Source organism: Ciconia boyciana, chromosome 25, assembly GCF_034638445.1.
Source record: "Ciconia boyciana chromosome 25, ASM3463844v1, whole genome shotgun sequence".
NCBI classification, from domain to species: Eukaryota; Metazoa; Chordata; class Aves; order Ciconiiformes; family Ciconiidae; genus Ciconia; species Ciconia boyciana.
The window spans coordinates 5,791,058-5,807,308 of record NC_132958.1 but is presented as its reverse complement, the minus strand read 5'-3'; the positions used below and the strand labels follow the sequence as shown (position 1 = coordinate 5,807,308).

The following is a 16,251-nucleotide window of genomic DNA, read 5'->3' as shown; positions in this document are numbered from 1 at the left end:
CCAGGGGCTCCCCTGAAAGCCTCCCCGAGCCAGCATGGCCAACCTGCAGTGACACTGAGGCTCCTGCAGATGCTTTTGCAGCCTCTCCTCCCGTCCCCAGCAGGCTGACGTGCAACCTCAACGCTACGAATATCACCTCGGGTCAGCGTTTCAAAGGGGCGTCCCGGTAAGCGACTGCCCAAGCGAAAAGCATGTCCACTTCTCTGCACTCTTTCCACCGATATCTCCCAAGAGGAAGCAAAAGCAGTTAGACTGCTTTCAACTTCTCTCGCGTTACAGCATGTATGTACGTCTGTTTGGAGAACACAGATGCATTGTAGTGCACCTATTTGTAACACAGCATTTTTGTCACACAAGCACAGGCAGAGCTGTGGTGTTTCTCAAGAAATAACATAGTACACATACCGCAACTGAAGTTTCATTGATTACAGTGATTGTTGGGAAAAAAGTATTAAAAAAGCAGAGATTAACTTCCTGAAAATAGCCCTTATGTTCACAGGCTACAGAAAGTACAGCGTCAATACCTCCTTGGCCCGAAAACAGGGGAGGGAAGGGCTGCTTCCTTCTCTGGGATGAACCACCAAAAGTACATACTCCGGCAAATCCCTTCTCTACATTTGTCATTTCCAACCACACATTTCACTTGTATCCGGTCCCGAGCTCTTGCACGTCACTGCTCTGCACTTGTTACTTCCCCACTGCCGTCCAGGAGTGCCTTTATTCGTGGGGATGTGACTCTGTGACCCTTGGACGAAGTTTGAGAGACTCTCTTAGGACACGCTACAGAAACAGCTGGGCACGGTTAACCTTCGCAGCGCTCAGAAAGCAGCACGCCTCCCCAAAAGCAGCTTGGAAGCAGAAGACAAAGGAGTGAATCATCATACGAAGCTAGCAAAACTGGGAGGGATTTCTGGGAAGAGTGCAACTCTGAGAGGCTTCCTCAGAGGAACGGCACTAAAAGAGTACAATTTTCAACTCTCCAAACACTCTGACAGTTGTCCCCCGCTTTCGGCTCTCCTTCCCTCCCTCCACTACCACCCATTTGGGAGTTGGTTTCAGGTACAATGCCTTATTCTTCCCTTCATTGTGGGCAAAATTCACCAGAGGAGGAGGGCGTGTTTGTCTTGATTAACAAAGTGCTTCCTATTACAAGCTAAAATATAAGGGTAGGAAGGCATCACCTTGCTTTCTAGTGGAACTGAAGAGAGAAAAGCAGCCTTCACATTAAAAGTTTGAACTTAATGCAAATAGCTTCCTCTTTAACTTTCAGTTCTCCTTCCTTTTCTGGCAAAACCATCCTTTCTCTCCCCATGTTTCAGTACAGATCAAATTGACTACAAGCCCGCTGATGTACAGAAAAGAAAAGAGTTTGTTTTGTGGGATTCTCACCCGGACAAAACCGCTCTGCAGTGGCTGGAAGTGGAGCACACCCCCCAGAACAAAAGCATCCGTTACGGCAGGTATCTCCGTATTGCGTTGACCCTCACTTTATAAAGAGCCTATTTCCATGCTGACTGCCCCATGCAACGCTTCATGCATCACTAGCAACCCTCCAAGAGGGCACCAGACTAGTTAATCAAAGCTCCAATGACAGGGACAAGTGCAACGAAGCAGAAATTAGAACATCCAAGAGAACCCTGCCCCTAAATCTTCCTCTTACAAAGGCTGCTACTAGGGGACGGGCCTTTTTCCTTCCGAGAAACACAAATCTTGAAAGATCTGTCCTTAATCCAGTAACACTTTGGCCACCTCAAATCCCACCTAGCACCCAACGCTCCTTCTAGTGACTAACACATTCAGACCTTATCTCACCCAGGGAAGAAAAACGTACTCAGGCTGACCTAATTAGCACAAGGCAAAACTCCAGCAAGGACAAGGCAGCTTGCAGCTATCGCAGCAGTCTAGATAAATGCCGGGTTCCAGCATGCTGTGAAGGCATTATCAGATATGTTCCTGCACCCACATCGGTATTAAGATGCTACCCTCCAGTCAAGACGGTTACGATCCATGAGAATTCATCCATGCATTTCAGTACAAAGTAAAGGTGGTTTAATTCATAGCAATTAGGGAAAGGCAGAAGTGACAAAAACCGAACCCAGATACTCATCTGTTTTCTGTACGAGATGTTTGAAGGTATTTATACTCTGTTTTCCTAACATACACTATTTCTTGTAGCTTTTTCTCCATCCCCTTTTGAGAAATTTCATTGCGCTATAAGAAGTATGGTTCTCAAGCACAGCAAGTTGCAATAAATTTTTCAGTAACTTGCAGGACTTCTTGTACTCAGGTGCTTCCTGCCACCGGCCAAGGCTGCTGCCTGAGCTGCGCTACACGTCACCACTGAGAATATGCTTCTTATCGTTCATTCTTGGGTGCAACACTAGTTGAGATTGTATTTCCAAGGAGAAAAAAACAATTGCATCCACTATATTTATCTTGTCTCATTAAAGACTGCCTTTAATTACCAAGCATCGGAGGCAACTAGGAAGACATGAATCATCTTCCCCTCCCCGCCCCAAATCCACAGTAGGAATTTCGTGCACGTTCCATAGCATGCGGGAGCTTGAAAGCCATCAAAACATGTCACAGCTGTTACGGCTCTCCAGCCACTGAGGTAAGCTGTTGGGGTACTCACTCCCCGGCAGGTTAAGATCTATATTCAGCAAAAGTCAAGCTGCATCTCCTGTCTTCATAGACCTTGGCATGCCTGCAGACTGTTGGCTCAGTTACAGAAATACAGCACGCAGCTACATCCACCCACATTGAACAGTTCACCCCCACCATCACCCTTCCTTCACCATAACTCTTTCCCAAGCCTACTAAAGTGAGGTCAAAGATATATTCTTCAATGGAAGCAAAAAAAAAAAAAAAAGAAATAGGAAAGTTTAGACTGTAGCCTATTACACCACAAAACAAACTCATTTCATAAAAACAAGCTCATCGGCATGTGACCAGCTCAGCAGTTCAGGCTGCAGACAGACGCTAGCAAGGAACGTGCAAAAAACCACCCTTCCCACCCTGAGGAGCAGGGCTGGATTCGTGGAGACAAGGCTCACGACCGTCCCACCTGCAGCATCGCAGGGTCCAGCAGCGTGCTGGGATCACCAGCAATGGCTGCAGGGCTCTGTTTCTGCTCTGACCACCCTTTTCAGGTCCCCCACTGCTTTCAGCATACAAGCGATACCAAAGAGCATCATTCTGTACAATAAGCAAAACACTAAAATTCCTCTGATACTACCCAAATTTGTTCACAGCCATCTATCAGTGAAACTGAAAGAGAGGACACCCAGTATGACCATTTACTTGTATTCACCTACTTCAATTTACTGAATCCCTGAGTAAGAGTGGAAAGTTGCCTACTGAGCCAGAAAAAAAAAAAAAAAAAAATCAGCACCACACAGAACCAAGGCACTGCTAATGCTCTCTTCAGATTTATCCTGTGCCTGCATCCACCCTGGCAACTTTTAGCCATTTTACTCTAAACGTCAAGGCTTGACCAAATCCGTATTAAACCTAGAGCATCAGTCAGCAGCAATGAGTTTTAACCTCCTCATAGCTGTGAGCACATCCTAGTCAAAAGATGCACATTGCTAAAGCATTAAATAGACAAACTCATTAAAGTAACCACTGTTATAATTGATTACAATTAATGGATGATGTCAGCTGCACCAGTCATTCAACTCACTAGAAGCAGCACTAAAGGCTTTACGCAGCCATCTAGTCCATCCTCGGGTGCCAGGGTAGGATCAGTTCCACACAAAGCATCTCCAGCAAGCCTCCCTGATGTCCAGTGCATTGCCCTTGCTGTGTTTTAAGTAGTATCTCTAATCCCCAAAGGAGGTGGACAGTTTACTCCCCTTCTGCCTGGCTGCAAATTTTTAGATTTTCCAAGTGTGCTGTCACACTCCCCTCTCCTTTCCTCCTACTACGTAAAGGCCAATATTCAATACTTCCTTGTGGACCCTATTTCTTAGATCCCTGATTGTTCATATTAGGCTCTACTGGCTCTACTCTGCAGTTAGACAGTACCTATCCTGAAAAAGGATCCAAAACAGGACACAACAGTCCAGGGAGGCCTCACGAGTATCAAGGTTCACATGCTTTCTGTGTTTATGTATCTCCACAGGTTAATCTTTCTTCCATAACAGACAGCATGGCTGATCGCTTGCCGTTTCACCTACTCTAACACTCATTTCCTTTCCTGCCAACATGCTCCTGCACCCCATTTTTCACCCGCTGGTACTTGTGCAGACAATTGTTCCCACCTCAGCAGAACGCTTTGTACCTGTCCTTTCAAAGCCGCCTCCTTCTGCCAGATATTTCTCTCACCTGTCTGCATTATCAGGACATTCCTTTCTTTAAGGAGCCTGAACCCTGCCTGACTGGAAGGGTATCAACTGCAAACTCAATGTGCGTTCTCTGTATCCCGTTTTCAAAATCATACGGGACTTTGCCAAGCAGTATCTGTTTGAGGAGAAACTTCTGTGAACTGGCTTACAGATGTCTTTCCAGAATGACATGTAACCACCGATTACTTCGTCAGTATATTTCTTCAATTGATTACATACTAGGAAAAGCATTTTTAGGTGCAGTTGACCTTTCCACTAAGATGACAGCAGTAGTAAGATTTACTCTTTGGATCACTGGAAGCAAAAATCTCCATTTTCATTCCATAAATATTATCCAAGTCTACTTTAAAATATTTAGAGATTTATACAAAACACCAAGCTAACAAATCTGCTGCTAAAAGTAGGAACGTTTCCTCTGAAGCCAGCAGCTTCAGTTCCTCCCATACCTCAAAGGCTACAGAGTGCCTTGGTGGTGCTCCATCTCCAAAGCACCCGGGAACATCTGGCCAGCTGTTCTTCTACAGGGTACTCCTCCTTGGGACTTTTCTTTCCATCTGCTCTCTCCCTTGCTCTACATCTTCAGACCAAGTGGGTCTCCTTGTGTCACAGTGCCTTTTAGAAGGCAGGAAAAGATGACCAACTATCACGGCAAGAGAAGGCAATTCATCTACTTGATTTACTCCTCACCTGAAATATTTGTTTAACATTAAAGCTGGCAAGAACGTTAATGTAATTTCTCTTAGTATTTTACTGGGGGTGTTGGACATTAATGAGGATATTGAGCTCTTCTACAGCAATATTTCCTAGAGAATTCTTACCTCCCTCTTGCTGAAATCCTGACCTATGCTGTAAGTGTTTCCTGTCTAGACTCTTACTATTCCTTCTGCCCTTTCTAAAGCCACACGAATCTGTCTGCAAGACAACAGCTACTCCTGTTCCACAAAAAGGACTATCGCTCTTCTCTGGTACTGTCACAACATCCTCTCCCCCTTGGAACCTTCTTACAAGGAGAAACAGAGCAAAGCCATACCATCCTCTGGTGCAAGACGATTGATCTCACCGGGACACCCTTCTTCCTGGGTCAATGGCCCTGGAGCCTCTGCCCTTCTATCCACAACAGCCTGGCCCATGGAGAGGAACTCCTCGCACACAGAGCCCACTCACTTCCTCCACGTCTCATCAGCTGTGTAGGTGTCAGCTCGCTTCACATGGGGGAGGTTCGTGGGAACGTTTCTCTTTGGAGATGTCACTATCTTTAAATTTGGCCACCAAAGGAAACCACGCAATGCAAATTCAATCACAGAACTCAGTAGAGTTGAGCAAATAAACTTTTTTTTTATTTTAGCTTGAGAAATGAGAATGATCGAGACATGAAAAACTACAAAGTCATGTTTTAAACTTCCTTTTTCCGAAAACAAAGCACTACAAGAGGCAACATTAGCTACACTGACATTTCTTTCCTCTTTTTATTCTTCACACAGAGGAAATAACCACAAAACCCCTCTTTACTTTGCTGAATGATTGTCCCAGATTTGTTGAAATATGGGTGAGGCAGTGCTGTGTTTTTCATGAGCTGAACAAAGGCATTATCTTAACTAAACACTGCATCTCCCCAGAAAAGTCAAACCTTTAAGAATTTTAAGACACTTTAAGAATCCCTTTAAAAACTGGTAAAGTGTGGCTAGAACATCCCAGTACGTGTATGACACCAAGTATCGGGGAAGAGACCAAGTAGCAAAAACCACAGTCCCTGCCTATGGCAACGCCACACAGTTTCTTTATTAATTTATACAGCCAAACGCTGAGGCCTCCTACGGACACAAATAGGAGGAGAAAATCTACGCTATACAAATCCCTTAAGGCTACACATCACTATATGATTATGTTCATTCAGGAATTTTCAATTAGCAGTTTCCGGTAACGCCCCATTTCTGCCTCATATCCCTATTTATTGGGGAGCATCCAAAGCACTTACCTTCCAACCCAAAAGTTGGAAGTGCCTGGATAAACTGAAACAGGTGACTTCTTTCTCCCCTCTCCTTCACACTCAGACCCAAGACAAAGGCGGCCCATTATCTTTCATCGCAGATTTGGCATTATTAGCTGGGACAGAGACTTCAGAAGGCAGAGAGAAACACTGCCATCTGCCATCAGTAACTCAGTGACCTGTACTTCCTCCCACCGACACGTAGGAACTAAAATATTACCCATCAGAACACCGCCCGGTCCATTAGAAGCACAAGCATCCAACATCCAGGAGATGCGTCATTTTATACTTTGCTCCTCGGCGCTCTGGCAAGGCAGTTTCCAACATGCCGTACTACCTCCACCACAAGCCAACAGCCACATTTCAAAGCCTGGCTTTCGTCTGGCGCACAGCTCACAACCACCAGTAACAACACGCCAAGCAAGAGGCAAGAGGTTGGCAGCACAGAATCCCTCAGGGAGAGACACCCACCACAAGAGCACTGTTTCTCAGCATGAAGCATCAATATTCGTTTTAGAAAAGATTCCTCAATTAGGAAGCCCTGACTATAAAACTACACATCAACAATAAACACAGAAGTTTAACACAGTGCATGTATCCCTTCAGGAGGAGAAAAACAATAACAGAGGAGATATTTCTGCCTATCACGTACATATAACATCAGAATCAGCATCATAAAAGCCCATAAACAGAACAGTTCCAATTCATGAACAGCTCATAAAGACAGCACAGTGTCGACTCATTAAAAGCCCATAAAGAGAGCACGGTGTCCGTTCACTGCCATTAGCGATGGCACTGTGCTGTGCCCAAGTTCTTGTCCCAGGACCCAGCCTCTGTCCTCTTAGGGGAGAGCAGCCTGCCCCGTGCCGGGCTGTGCCAGCACGGGTGAAGCCCTGGCTCCATGATGGCTAAGGCCACCCAAACAGAGAGGGAGAAGACACAGGTCCCTGTGCGTGCCCCAAGAAATGCAGTGGAAACAATGTGGGTGTTCTGTCACCTCAACGTGGAAATGCAACATCCTCTGGGCAGGGAAATTACAGGGGTGTACCCCAGACCTGCTCACACAAATTTCTGGGAGACCCGTGAACAGGCTGCCCACCCACTGCACGTTTCACAGGCTTTCTTGTACATGGATTGCCACCGGCCTAGTAAGAGCCTGGAAGAGGACCTGGAGAGCAGAGTGCCTGGCCTGGCACGGGGGGCTGGAGAGCAAAGCGACAGCGTTCCCCGGACGCCTGCAAACTCCACAGGTGCAAGGGGACCCCGCCAGCTCACCGGCCGAGGCTGCCTCCTCGCACCTCAGCGTTAAGACGAAGGCCCCGCTGCTCTCTCAGCCCCTCCGCGGCATCTCTGATCACGCGCAATATTTACCAGGAGCATTTTGGCAGCGGCCGCCCTGGACAGGGCCCAGGTTGTGTCGCCACCCACGGCACCCTCCTCCTGCGTGCTCCTTCGGACACCTGTGACCCCCACGCCGTGACCGAGCACCTCCAGGGCTGCCCGCGCAGGGGGAGATCCCCCTGCCTCAGAGCCCCGCGCATCGGGGGGCAGAGGGGGACGGCCGGGCAGGACCCCACCGCTCCGGCAAAGGGAAGGGGGGGGTCTCCCACCCCACCTGCCAGCCGTCGGGGCCAGGCCCGGCCCTAGCAACCCCGAGGAAGGGCAGGGGGCTGCCGAACCCCCTCAGCTGGCCCCAGCGCCAGGCCGGGCCCTGGCAGTCCGGGGGTGATGGGGAGGGGGCTGGCGCTCACGGAGGGGTCGGCGAAGGGGCCCGGCCGCGCTGCCCCGGCAGGGAAGGGGGCCCGGGCCCGCCCGGCCGAAGGAGGGGAGGTGGGGGGGGGGGGCGCCGGCGCAGGCCCAGGCCCCGCCGCCCCGGCCCGGCGCACTCACCCGCGCGGCCCGGCTGCCCGGGCGCGGCCAGCAGCAGGAGGCAGAGGCAGCTGCGCGCCGCCCGGGCCCGGGCCCAGGCCATGGCGCTCCGCGTCCGCATCGCCCCTCCCGGCTGGGGCGCTGGGTCCGGCCGGCGGCCCGCGGCCTTATGGAGCCGGGCCGGGGCCTGCGCCGCGCCGCCCCCCGCCGCCCCGGGGCGGGGCCGCTCCGCCCGCCCGCGGCACCGCGGCCGAGGGGCGGCCCCGGCGCCGAGCGGCGGCCGAGGGCCCCCCGCGGCCGAGACCGAGGCGGTGGCGCCGGGCCCTCGGACGCAGGGCGCGGAGGAGCCGCCCCGTGCCGCCCGCACCCGCTGAAACGCCACAACGGCAACCGTGCCGGCGCCCACCCGGGACATTTCATCACGCCTCGGCCCCGCGGGACCGGGGCTGAGCCGGGCCGCGCGCAGCAGCACCGCGCTCCAGACAGAGCCCCGCTGCCTCAGGAGAGATTCCCGAACGACACGTCCTCGTGTGACAGAGGCTGGGTGAAATCGAGCGTCCACATTTCCAGTACGCTCTTAGGGAAAAAACAACTAAGTCCCGACAGCGAGCGAGCGCCGAAGAAAAAGCTGGCTGAAGGGAACCGGTGTCAGCACAGACCACAGACGCAACGGATCTTTTCTGGCCTTTCCTCCCAAAAAACTACGTTACAAATTAGAAGCACGTGGAAACACAACTGCGCATTAGCACTCCACTGCGCGATACCCGGGATACAGGTGAGGAAGAGAAAAACTCTCCAGAACGGAACACCCTCACAGGTTTACAGCCCTCCACTCCACGCGTCATACGTGTTGCTCTGACCCGCCTCCGGCCAGCACACGGCAACCCATTAAATGCCCTCCCAGGGCACCCCACGGAGCACGGTGTCTTCCTCCGGGAGAAGGAGGAATAAACAACATGTGACATACCAGTCACATTACTGAAGAGGTGACGGAGAAGCACCCTCGTGCCATTGTGATAAGCAGTGTACAAGAGCCTAGACAAATAAAATCCAGTTTTACCGATGACTTCTCAGGTACCGATAACCTTTCCTGGTTTCCCAAGGGTGGTAATTCACAGGTTGCTTTGAGCCTCCGTGTTCTTTTCCCTAGTAGGTCGCTGCAGCGGAATTCCTCACCGTAGATGCAGAGCCAGACCTACGCCAAGGGCCACGCACATCTCATCAGCACAAACAAGAGACAACTAGACGCGAGTGCCCTTTGAGGGCCATCAGCCAGACACATCCGCACACACCCACGTTCTCACTCGCAGGGGTCTGACCGACATCAGCGATGTTTTAGAAACTGCTTTTGAATGCACGTAATGCAAAAGATGCCATTAATAAACACGTAACGGGCTGAGAAATTGGTGCACGTCTTCCCCCTCTCCTTAATGATGAGTCCTCGGCAGACTTTGTAAGAGGTTTATACCGCTGTCGCTACAGTGAACAATTAAAGAGGAATTTGAAGAGTCATTTGGCTCTTCGCATTCCAAAACTCTGCATCCATTTTTGCAGGAGCTGTAGGAAGATGGCCTGCAACTCAGGTTTCCAGCAACCTCCAGCAACCCCTCATGGCCTCCAGCAACCAGAAAAACTCCTGTTCCTGTTGGAAGGAGCTGACAACGTGACTTTATGAAGCCACTCTTACGTACCCTAACAGACCAAACCATAAAGCTACGCAGGAAGCCGGCACGCTAAACTGTATAATACTGCAAGGTGAGATAGAGGATTTTATTCCCACGTGATGTTAGAAACAACACAGAGTTTATACATCTTCAACCCTGATGGAAGCTGCACATCGCTTTCGAGTCAGGTAATACCCTGTGCGTCCCAGAAGCTGGGCATCATCCAAGATTCAGGAGGCTTCCCATGGGTTAGCATAATATCATGCATCAAACACAGACACCGCTGTGCACTGTACAATGCACAAACATGAATCATCCCATGGTTCCTGCCTGAGGGGCATGAGATTCCCAGGTCCGCATTCAGCAAGAGCTATATCCATCTGCCTTGACCCCTCCCATCACTCACCACCGCTACTGCAGCCTTGCAATACAAGGAATTGAAGACGACACACCTCAAAGCTCCAGAAACAAACCAGAAACGAGGCAGGAAAGCTAGGACAGCTTCTGAACACACTTTTGGGGTCAAATGCAAACCTGACAACTTTGGAAACAAAAAATCTGGAGAACTGCTCATCTGACCAGCCAGTTGGAACACACCTGAACTGCCCACATCAGCAGAGCTATCGCTTAGACATGGTGGAAGGTGCTCTCGGAGAAGAACCGCGTGAAACAAACCCATAAATCCTGGAGTTCTGCAATGGCTTAAGTCACAAATGAATCCTCAAAGGCAAGCACAGGGATTCAAGCCATTAGTTGTCTCCAGCACAGAACTTATGACTAGAATAAGGCAAAGTGAGAAAACCCACTGCAGACAAGAGCCTTAGAGATTACTTGATATTAAAGTGAGGATATTTCATTCTTTCAAAGGCTTAAATAGGAGTGATACTCTCTTAAATAGGCATAAAAGCCAGAAACAGGAAATATCTCAAAGAAGTTAACTTACTAAGAAAAAACATACACAAATGGAAACCAAGTACGTGTGCTGGGCATCTCATTTCCACAGCACATTGGTAATACAAGAGTAAGCCCCGCAATACAGCAGGCACTCTAGCTGAAATCGCTCGCTGATGTGGCTGATGAGCCAAGAAGATGCAAACCCAACTATTTACACCAAAGGCAAAGTAGTGTCCAGTGTGATAACAAAGCTTATGTGATGTTGAAAAGGACCTCACTCAGTGTCTGGGGAAGGGGAGGGAATTTGGTGTTTTTCAAGGAAAAGCATTCCATCGTCCTTTGACAGAGCAGGGACACAGTCCTGTGGGCGGCGGTGGGACCACAAGACAGCAGCCCCATTTCCTAAGGAACGCGGCAGACGGTGCAAGGCCAGAGATGTAATGACCAGCAACTAACGGGGACCTTTGTGTCTCCTCTGCAGTGGTAAGGAAAGCCCACGCAGAGAGGCATTTCCTCCTTTGTGTTTCGTCACGGCCAGTCCCCTCTGGAGGCTTTAGATTTTTAGACTGGTTTCTAAAGGGAGCAAGGCAGATGTACACGAGCGGCAGTACAGACCAGTGTATCAGGGCGTAAATCTCGTACGTGTTGGTACGCGTGGAGTTCACTGACACTGTGTGAGCTGGACGGCAGCCGTTGCTGGGCTGTGGTTTAGCGAGCCACGCTGTGCTCAAGCAGACAGTGAGGGCAGGGAAGAGGATACGGAATGAATTCCCCAGATGACATCTGCTGTTTGTCAGTTATTTTCACAATTCTTTAACAAAACTGTAGAATCAGCAAGAAAAGAGATTTCTCAGAAATCCTCATATGATGGAGCTGGCCATTACACTCCCTTTTCCAGTGAATGCTGAACATGTACCTTTGCCAGACTCAAGGGCATAAGGATTCCAACTAAACTGGCTAAACACGTAACTAGTTTTAAACAGCCAAGTCAGATGCGTTGTGTTCTCCCTCCAACCTCAGTCCTGCTGGCTCCCACATCCTCTCCGCATACCACGTGCATGGTGGTTGCTTATAAGCACTGTAAATAAGAGATTAAGGATTCTGGATGCAGTCAGGACTTCACTGACATCGCCAGCACCAGTCCAGCTGACTTAGGAAGCACACTCGCCAACACTGCACCGGTCATCGCTGGCTGACGGGCACCTACCAATCCTGCTAATGGCTCTTTCCCAAATGCATTCTTATCAAATTACATGTTTTGCCTGGCTTCCAGCTGGAGTTAATGAATGCCACGTACCTGTCTCAAACCGCGCTTAGCATTTCCAATCTAATGACCTCAAGACACTGTGAGGGGGATTAAATGAGGTAGAAGAAAACTGATGGAAACAGGCAGCAGCTTGTTCAGATGTAGAGGGTCAATAGCAGGATCCCAGTCTCTAACCCTCTACTTTTATATAGCCGAGCGTGCCCTTCAATTATTCACTGAGTCTCATCCAGAAAGCGCTCAGAGGTAGATCTCTACAGCTCTCTGAGCATAGCAAGGAAGGGCCAAGACTAGGCAAGGGGGTCTCCCAATGCCCATCGCTTTGTACAAGGGGTAGGGCACTTAAGATAAAAAAGTTCTGCAACTTGACTACTCAAGCAGGACTAGTTCCTCCTCTGGGCAGGGAGATGGTCTAGACAACTCCTGAAATCCCCTCCCTGTTTTCATATTAATGGGAAGTTTGCTCAAGGTGTCGAGTCTCATTTATCTTCAAAAGACTTCCAGAGTCACACTTTGGGGAGCTCAAGGGAGCAGAGACACAATTTCATCCCTCCTGGCTCCAAGCCTCCTCCGAGCAGCACTTGGCTGTACAGCTCCCTCCGGGCCGTAACCCGCTGCCGCCCTGGCCAGTATTTCCTTGCTGCCGCCTCTCGCCTCCCACAGCGTTCCCAGCCCCTTTAGACACGACCTCCCCCCCCCCAGCAATTAACGTGGTGAAGTCTGAAACATCAGGCCCTAAAGCATGAGTTTCATTTACACCCATTTCAGAAGTGCTTTACACTGACGGAATGGTGTAAAACCTGAGTAAAGACACACTCGATGTGATCTTTCCTCTGCCTTCCTTAGTGCTGCAAACGAAATCCACTGCCGCCCACATGCTGCGCAGTCTTTAAGCTATTTCTAAAGCCACTTGGAAGCCTCTTAATCAGTAAAGAAGGGCTTAGTGGGACAGCTGGCCATCGCATCCCACAGGCAAACCAATTCCTGTTGCAGGTCACAGGAAACCTGACTCTAGCAGTACCACGACACAGCTCACCAGCCCAACAACAGTCGTTCACCATCAGCGAACAAGCCAAAGCCGCGGTTGCCCCAGGAAGGTGGTATCACCCTGCGCCAGGCCCGCGGGGGGCTTTCGCTCTAATGCTGTGGGGAGCTGCTGGCCTAAACCCTCTCTCCCGTCAAGAGCGCAGGGAGAAGCGGCTCTCCACGCCTGCCAGAGCTACTCCGGGTGCCGGGCTGCTGCCCCAGCCGCCCGGGGAGCCTCTCCCTGCCGCTGCCTCAGCTGAGGCGGATGAACTCCCTCTGCTTGTTACCGTGCCACACGCTGACACACGGGAGCGCGGCCCGAGGCGAGGCCTTCCCCGCGCTACGAGCAGGCGGCGGCGACCCCGCAGAGGCAGCTCCCCCCGGGGAGGGGGGCACGGGGCGCGCACACCTGCGGGGCAGGGTCCCCGACAGGCACCACGGGACCTCCGACGGGCGCGGGGCGGGCGCGGGGCGAGCGCCTGGGCGGCAGGGGGCGGCCGGGGGCAGCGAGGCCTCGCTCCCCGGCAGCGGGCCGCTGCCTCCCGCGCGGCGGGCTCACGGCGCCAGACGGCTCCCGCCGCGCCCCAGCAACTCACGCCGAGCGGGACAGCGCGTCCTGAGCCCCCTCTGTGCCGGAGGCCCGCGCGGGCAGCGCCCCACGGCGCGGCCGCCCCTCACGGCGGGGCAGGGCAGGGCCGGCGGCCGCCCCTCACGGCGGGGCGCGGGCCGGGAGGGGCCGCGCCCACACCGGTGCCCCGTCCCCTTCCTTCGCCCATAGGCTGGCAGGCCTCCCCGGCAGCCAATCGCCTCCTCGTCTGGCGCGCACTTCCGCCTCGCAGCCCTCCGCGGCTTCTTCCGCCTAAGCTCTGACTGGCTGCGGGCGGCTGCTCCCCGCCCCCCGGGGCGAGACGGCGGGCGCCCATTGGCCGGCGGCGGCGCGGCGGCGGCGCGGCCCGGAGGCCGGGGCGGGCGCGCCGTTTCCTAGCAGCGGCCGCCGCCATGGCGCCGCGGCGCGGCGGGCCGGTGGGCTACGCGCTGCTGTGCGGGCAGGCCGCGCTGCTGCTCGGCAACCTGCTGCTGCTGCAGGGCGCCTCCCGCGGCCTGCCCCACAACGGCACCGAGGCCGAGGCGCCCGGGCCGGGGCCGCCCGCCGCCGCCTGGGCCTACACCGACCCGCGGGCGCCGCTCGTCCTCTGCACCTACCTGTGAGCGCCGGGCGGGCCGGGGCGGGGGGGGGGGGAGCGGCCGCTCGCCCTCCCTCACCGCTCCCTCCTTCCCCGCAGCCCCGAGGAGTTCGTGGAGTGCGAGGAGCCGGTGGACCACGGCGGGAACGCCACGGCGCAGCAGGAGCTGGGCCACGGCTGCGTGAAGGTGAGGGGCGGGCGGGAAGGGGCGGCGGCGGCGCGGCCGGGCCTCGCTGCGGCGGCCCCCGGGCCCGGGCGGCGGCTGAGGGCGCCCGCGCTGCCCGCAGTTCGGCGGCCAGGCCTACGGCGAGGTGGACCACACCCGGGTGCAGTGCCGAGCGCTGGACGGCATCGAGTGCGCCGAGCCGCGGAGCTTCCTGCGGGGCAGCAGGCCCTGCGTCAAGTAGGACGCGTTCCCGGCGGCGGGAGGGCCCCTCTCCCCTCTGCCGGCCCCTGCACCTCTCCCGGCCCCCGCGGGAGGGAGCCCCGCCGCAAGAACCGGGGCGCGGCCGGCGGGGACGCTTCCCCGAGGGGGCGGGGGCGGCCCCCCGCCGCAGCCCCGCCTGACGCGCCTCCGGCCGCTTCCCTCGCAGGTACACTGGGCATTACTTTATAACCACTCTGCTCTACTCGTTTTTCCTGGGCTGCTTTGGAGTGGATCGATTCTGCCTGGGCCACACCGGCACCGCCGTGGGGAAACTGCTGACTCTGGGAGGACTGGGGATCTGGTGGTTCGTTGATCTGATTCTCCTCATCACCGGCGGGCTGATGCCCAGCGACGGCAGCAACTGGTGCACCGTGTACTGAGGGGAGCAAAGGCTGCTCCGAGAGCCGACCCCCAAAGAAGCTAACGGCGTCTCTGCAGGACTGGAGACGGACGCCTCCGCCTGTTCCGCAGCATCAGAACAGACTCTGCCTCGCACAAACGTGGATTTAAGGCTGTAACTTAACATGCAGAACAGTTACTCTTGTTAATTCCTCTGTACAAAACTTGGACGCAAAATCGCTCGGTATACATTTTGCTTGTTTAAAATAATCTGGATATCCCCCCCCCTTCAGGTGGTAACAGTTTAAGAAATCTGACCTTGCAACCACAGGTGGTCAAACAAATCTTAATAAAGTCTGGAAGGAGCTGTCTCCACGTACTTTCAGTATTAGCAGAGTCGATACAGCCCCACGGAGACGCAGGCCACTAGCCTGTGGTTTTGTGTTACTAGGCTTTGCAAACCTTTACAGTTGAGTAACCTAACACAAAGTTACAGAGCCTCTGTGGCAAAGTGATGAGCTCTAATTCTACGTTATTTGTTTAAAACCATGTTCGCTGGCTGCAGGGCAAGCTGGGTTAGATTTAGTGGAAACTGCACCCTCTGGAGAACATCACTTCCCACTCTCCTGCAGGCGGGGAAAGCCACAGTGCAGCAAATAAAGTTACTATTCAGGCCTCTCAAAAGCAGCACTTGAGTCCATTGCTGCAACTCTCCCTACCATGCTCATGTTCTAGAAACATCATCTGTAGGACGCTGCAACCAGTCCAAAGTACACACATTAACTTAAAATTACCTGTTTCTCCTCCTGTCCCCCGCCCTTCATAGTGAGTAAGTGTGCTTTTCAAAACATACTCCATCGTGCTGCCCGTGGCAGCAGGTTGCATTCCCTTTCCCTGCTGCCAGACAGTCGTATTCTTTAAAACCTGTGACCATTCAGTGGCAACCATTTGTGTTTTACAAAACTGTTAAATACCAGCTTGCCTCGCTACTGACAGAGGGCTCGTTTCCACCCGGAGCTGCAGGGAACGGCCGGGAGCCGTCAGAGCTCCCGTCCACGTGCCGGTCACCCCTCCGGCTCCAGCCCATGGCACAGGGCACGTGCAGCACCAAAATGAGTGGGAGCTTCAAGCACCCAAAAGAGGAAGCCCCACCAGATGCAGTCTGAAAACTTACCGAGCTGAATAAAAACGGGAAAAGGAAGCTGCAGTAAGTCACAGCCAGAACCAGACACAAAATCCATATATGCA

At 53.1% G+C, this 16,251-nt stretch overlaps 2 protein-coding genes and 1 long non-coding RNA gene across 3 annotated transcripts in view; 2 read left to right on the top strand and 1 right to left on the bottom strand.

Moving 5' to 3' along the window:
- Positions 1-8,396, bottom strand: part of ADAM9 (ADAM metallopeptidase domain 9) — a 30,871-nt gene extending 22,475 nt beyond the window's left edge. The window contains exon 1 of the mRNA XM_072846398.1: positions 8,227-8,396. Coding sequence (XP_072702499.1) covers positions 8,227-8,326 — 100 coding nt within the window. The 5' untranslated portion in view covers positions 8,327-8,396. The remainder of the gene's footprint in view (positions 1-8,226) is intronic.
- A 269-nt stretch (positions 8,397-8,665) lies between these two features.
- On the top strand, positions 8,666-12,436 carry LOC140643986 (uncharacterized). The gene is made up of 3 exons (XR_012039708.1): positions 8,666-9,279; positions 9,356-9,658; positions 9,760-12,436. It is a non-coding gene; the product is annotated as an uncharacterized lncRNA (long non-coding RNA).
- A 1,555-nt stretch (positions 12,437-13,991) lies between these two features.
- Positions 13,992-15,388, top strand: TM2D2 (TM2 domain containing 2). Its single transcript, XM_072846399.1, has 4 exons — positions 13,992-14,258; positions 14,337-14,424; positions 14,525-14,640; positions 14,831-15,388. The coding sequence occupies exons 1-4, from the start codon at positions 14,053-14,055 to the stop codon at positions 15,042-15,044; spliced, it is 624 nt and encodes a 207-aa protein (XP_072702500.1). The 5' UTR covers positions 13,992-14,052; the 3' UTR covers positions 15,045-15,388.
- Positions 15,389-16,251: the final 863 nt, after the last annotated feature.

Excerpts from the sequence above, each read along its gene's own strand:
- TM2D2 (XM_072846399.1), top strand. The coding sequence starts at position 14,053 with ATGGCGCCGCGGCGCGGCGGGCCGGTGGGCTACGCGCTGCTGTGCGGG. Across the intron at positions 14,259-14,336 it reads CTCGTCCTCTGCACCTACCT|CCCCGAGGAGTTCGTGGAGT; the intron begins GTGAGCGCCGGG and ends CCTTCCCCGCAG. Across the intron at positions 14,425-14,524 it reads TGGGCCACGGCTGCGTGAAG|TTCGGCGGCCAGGCCTACGG; the intron begins GTGAGGGGCGGG and ends CGCTGCCCGCAG.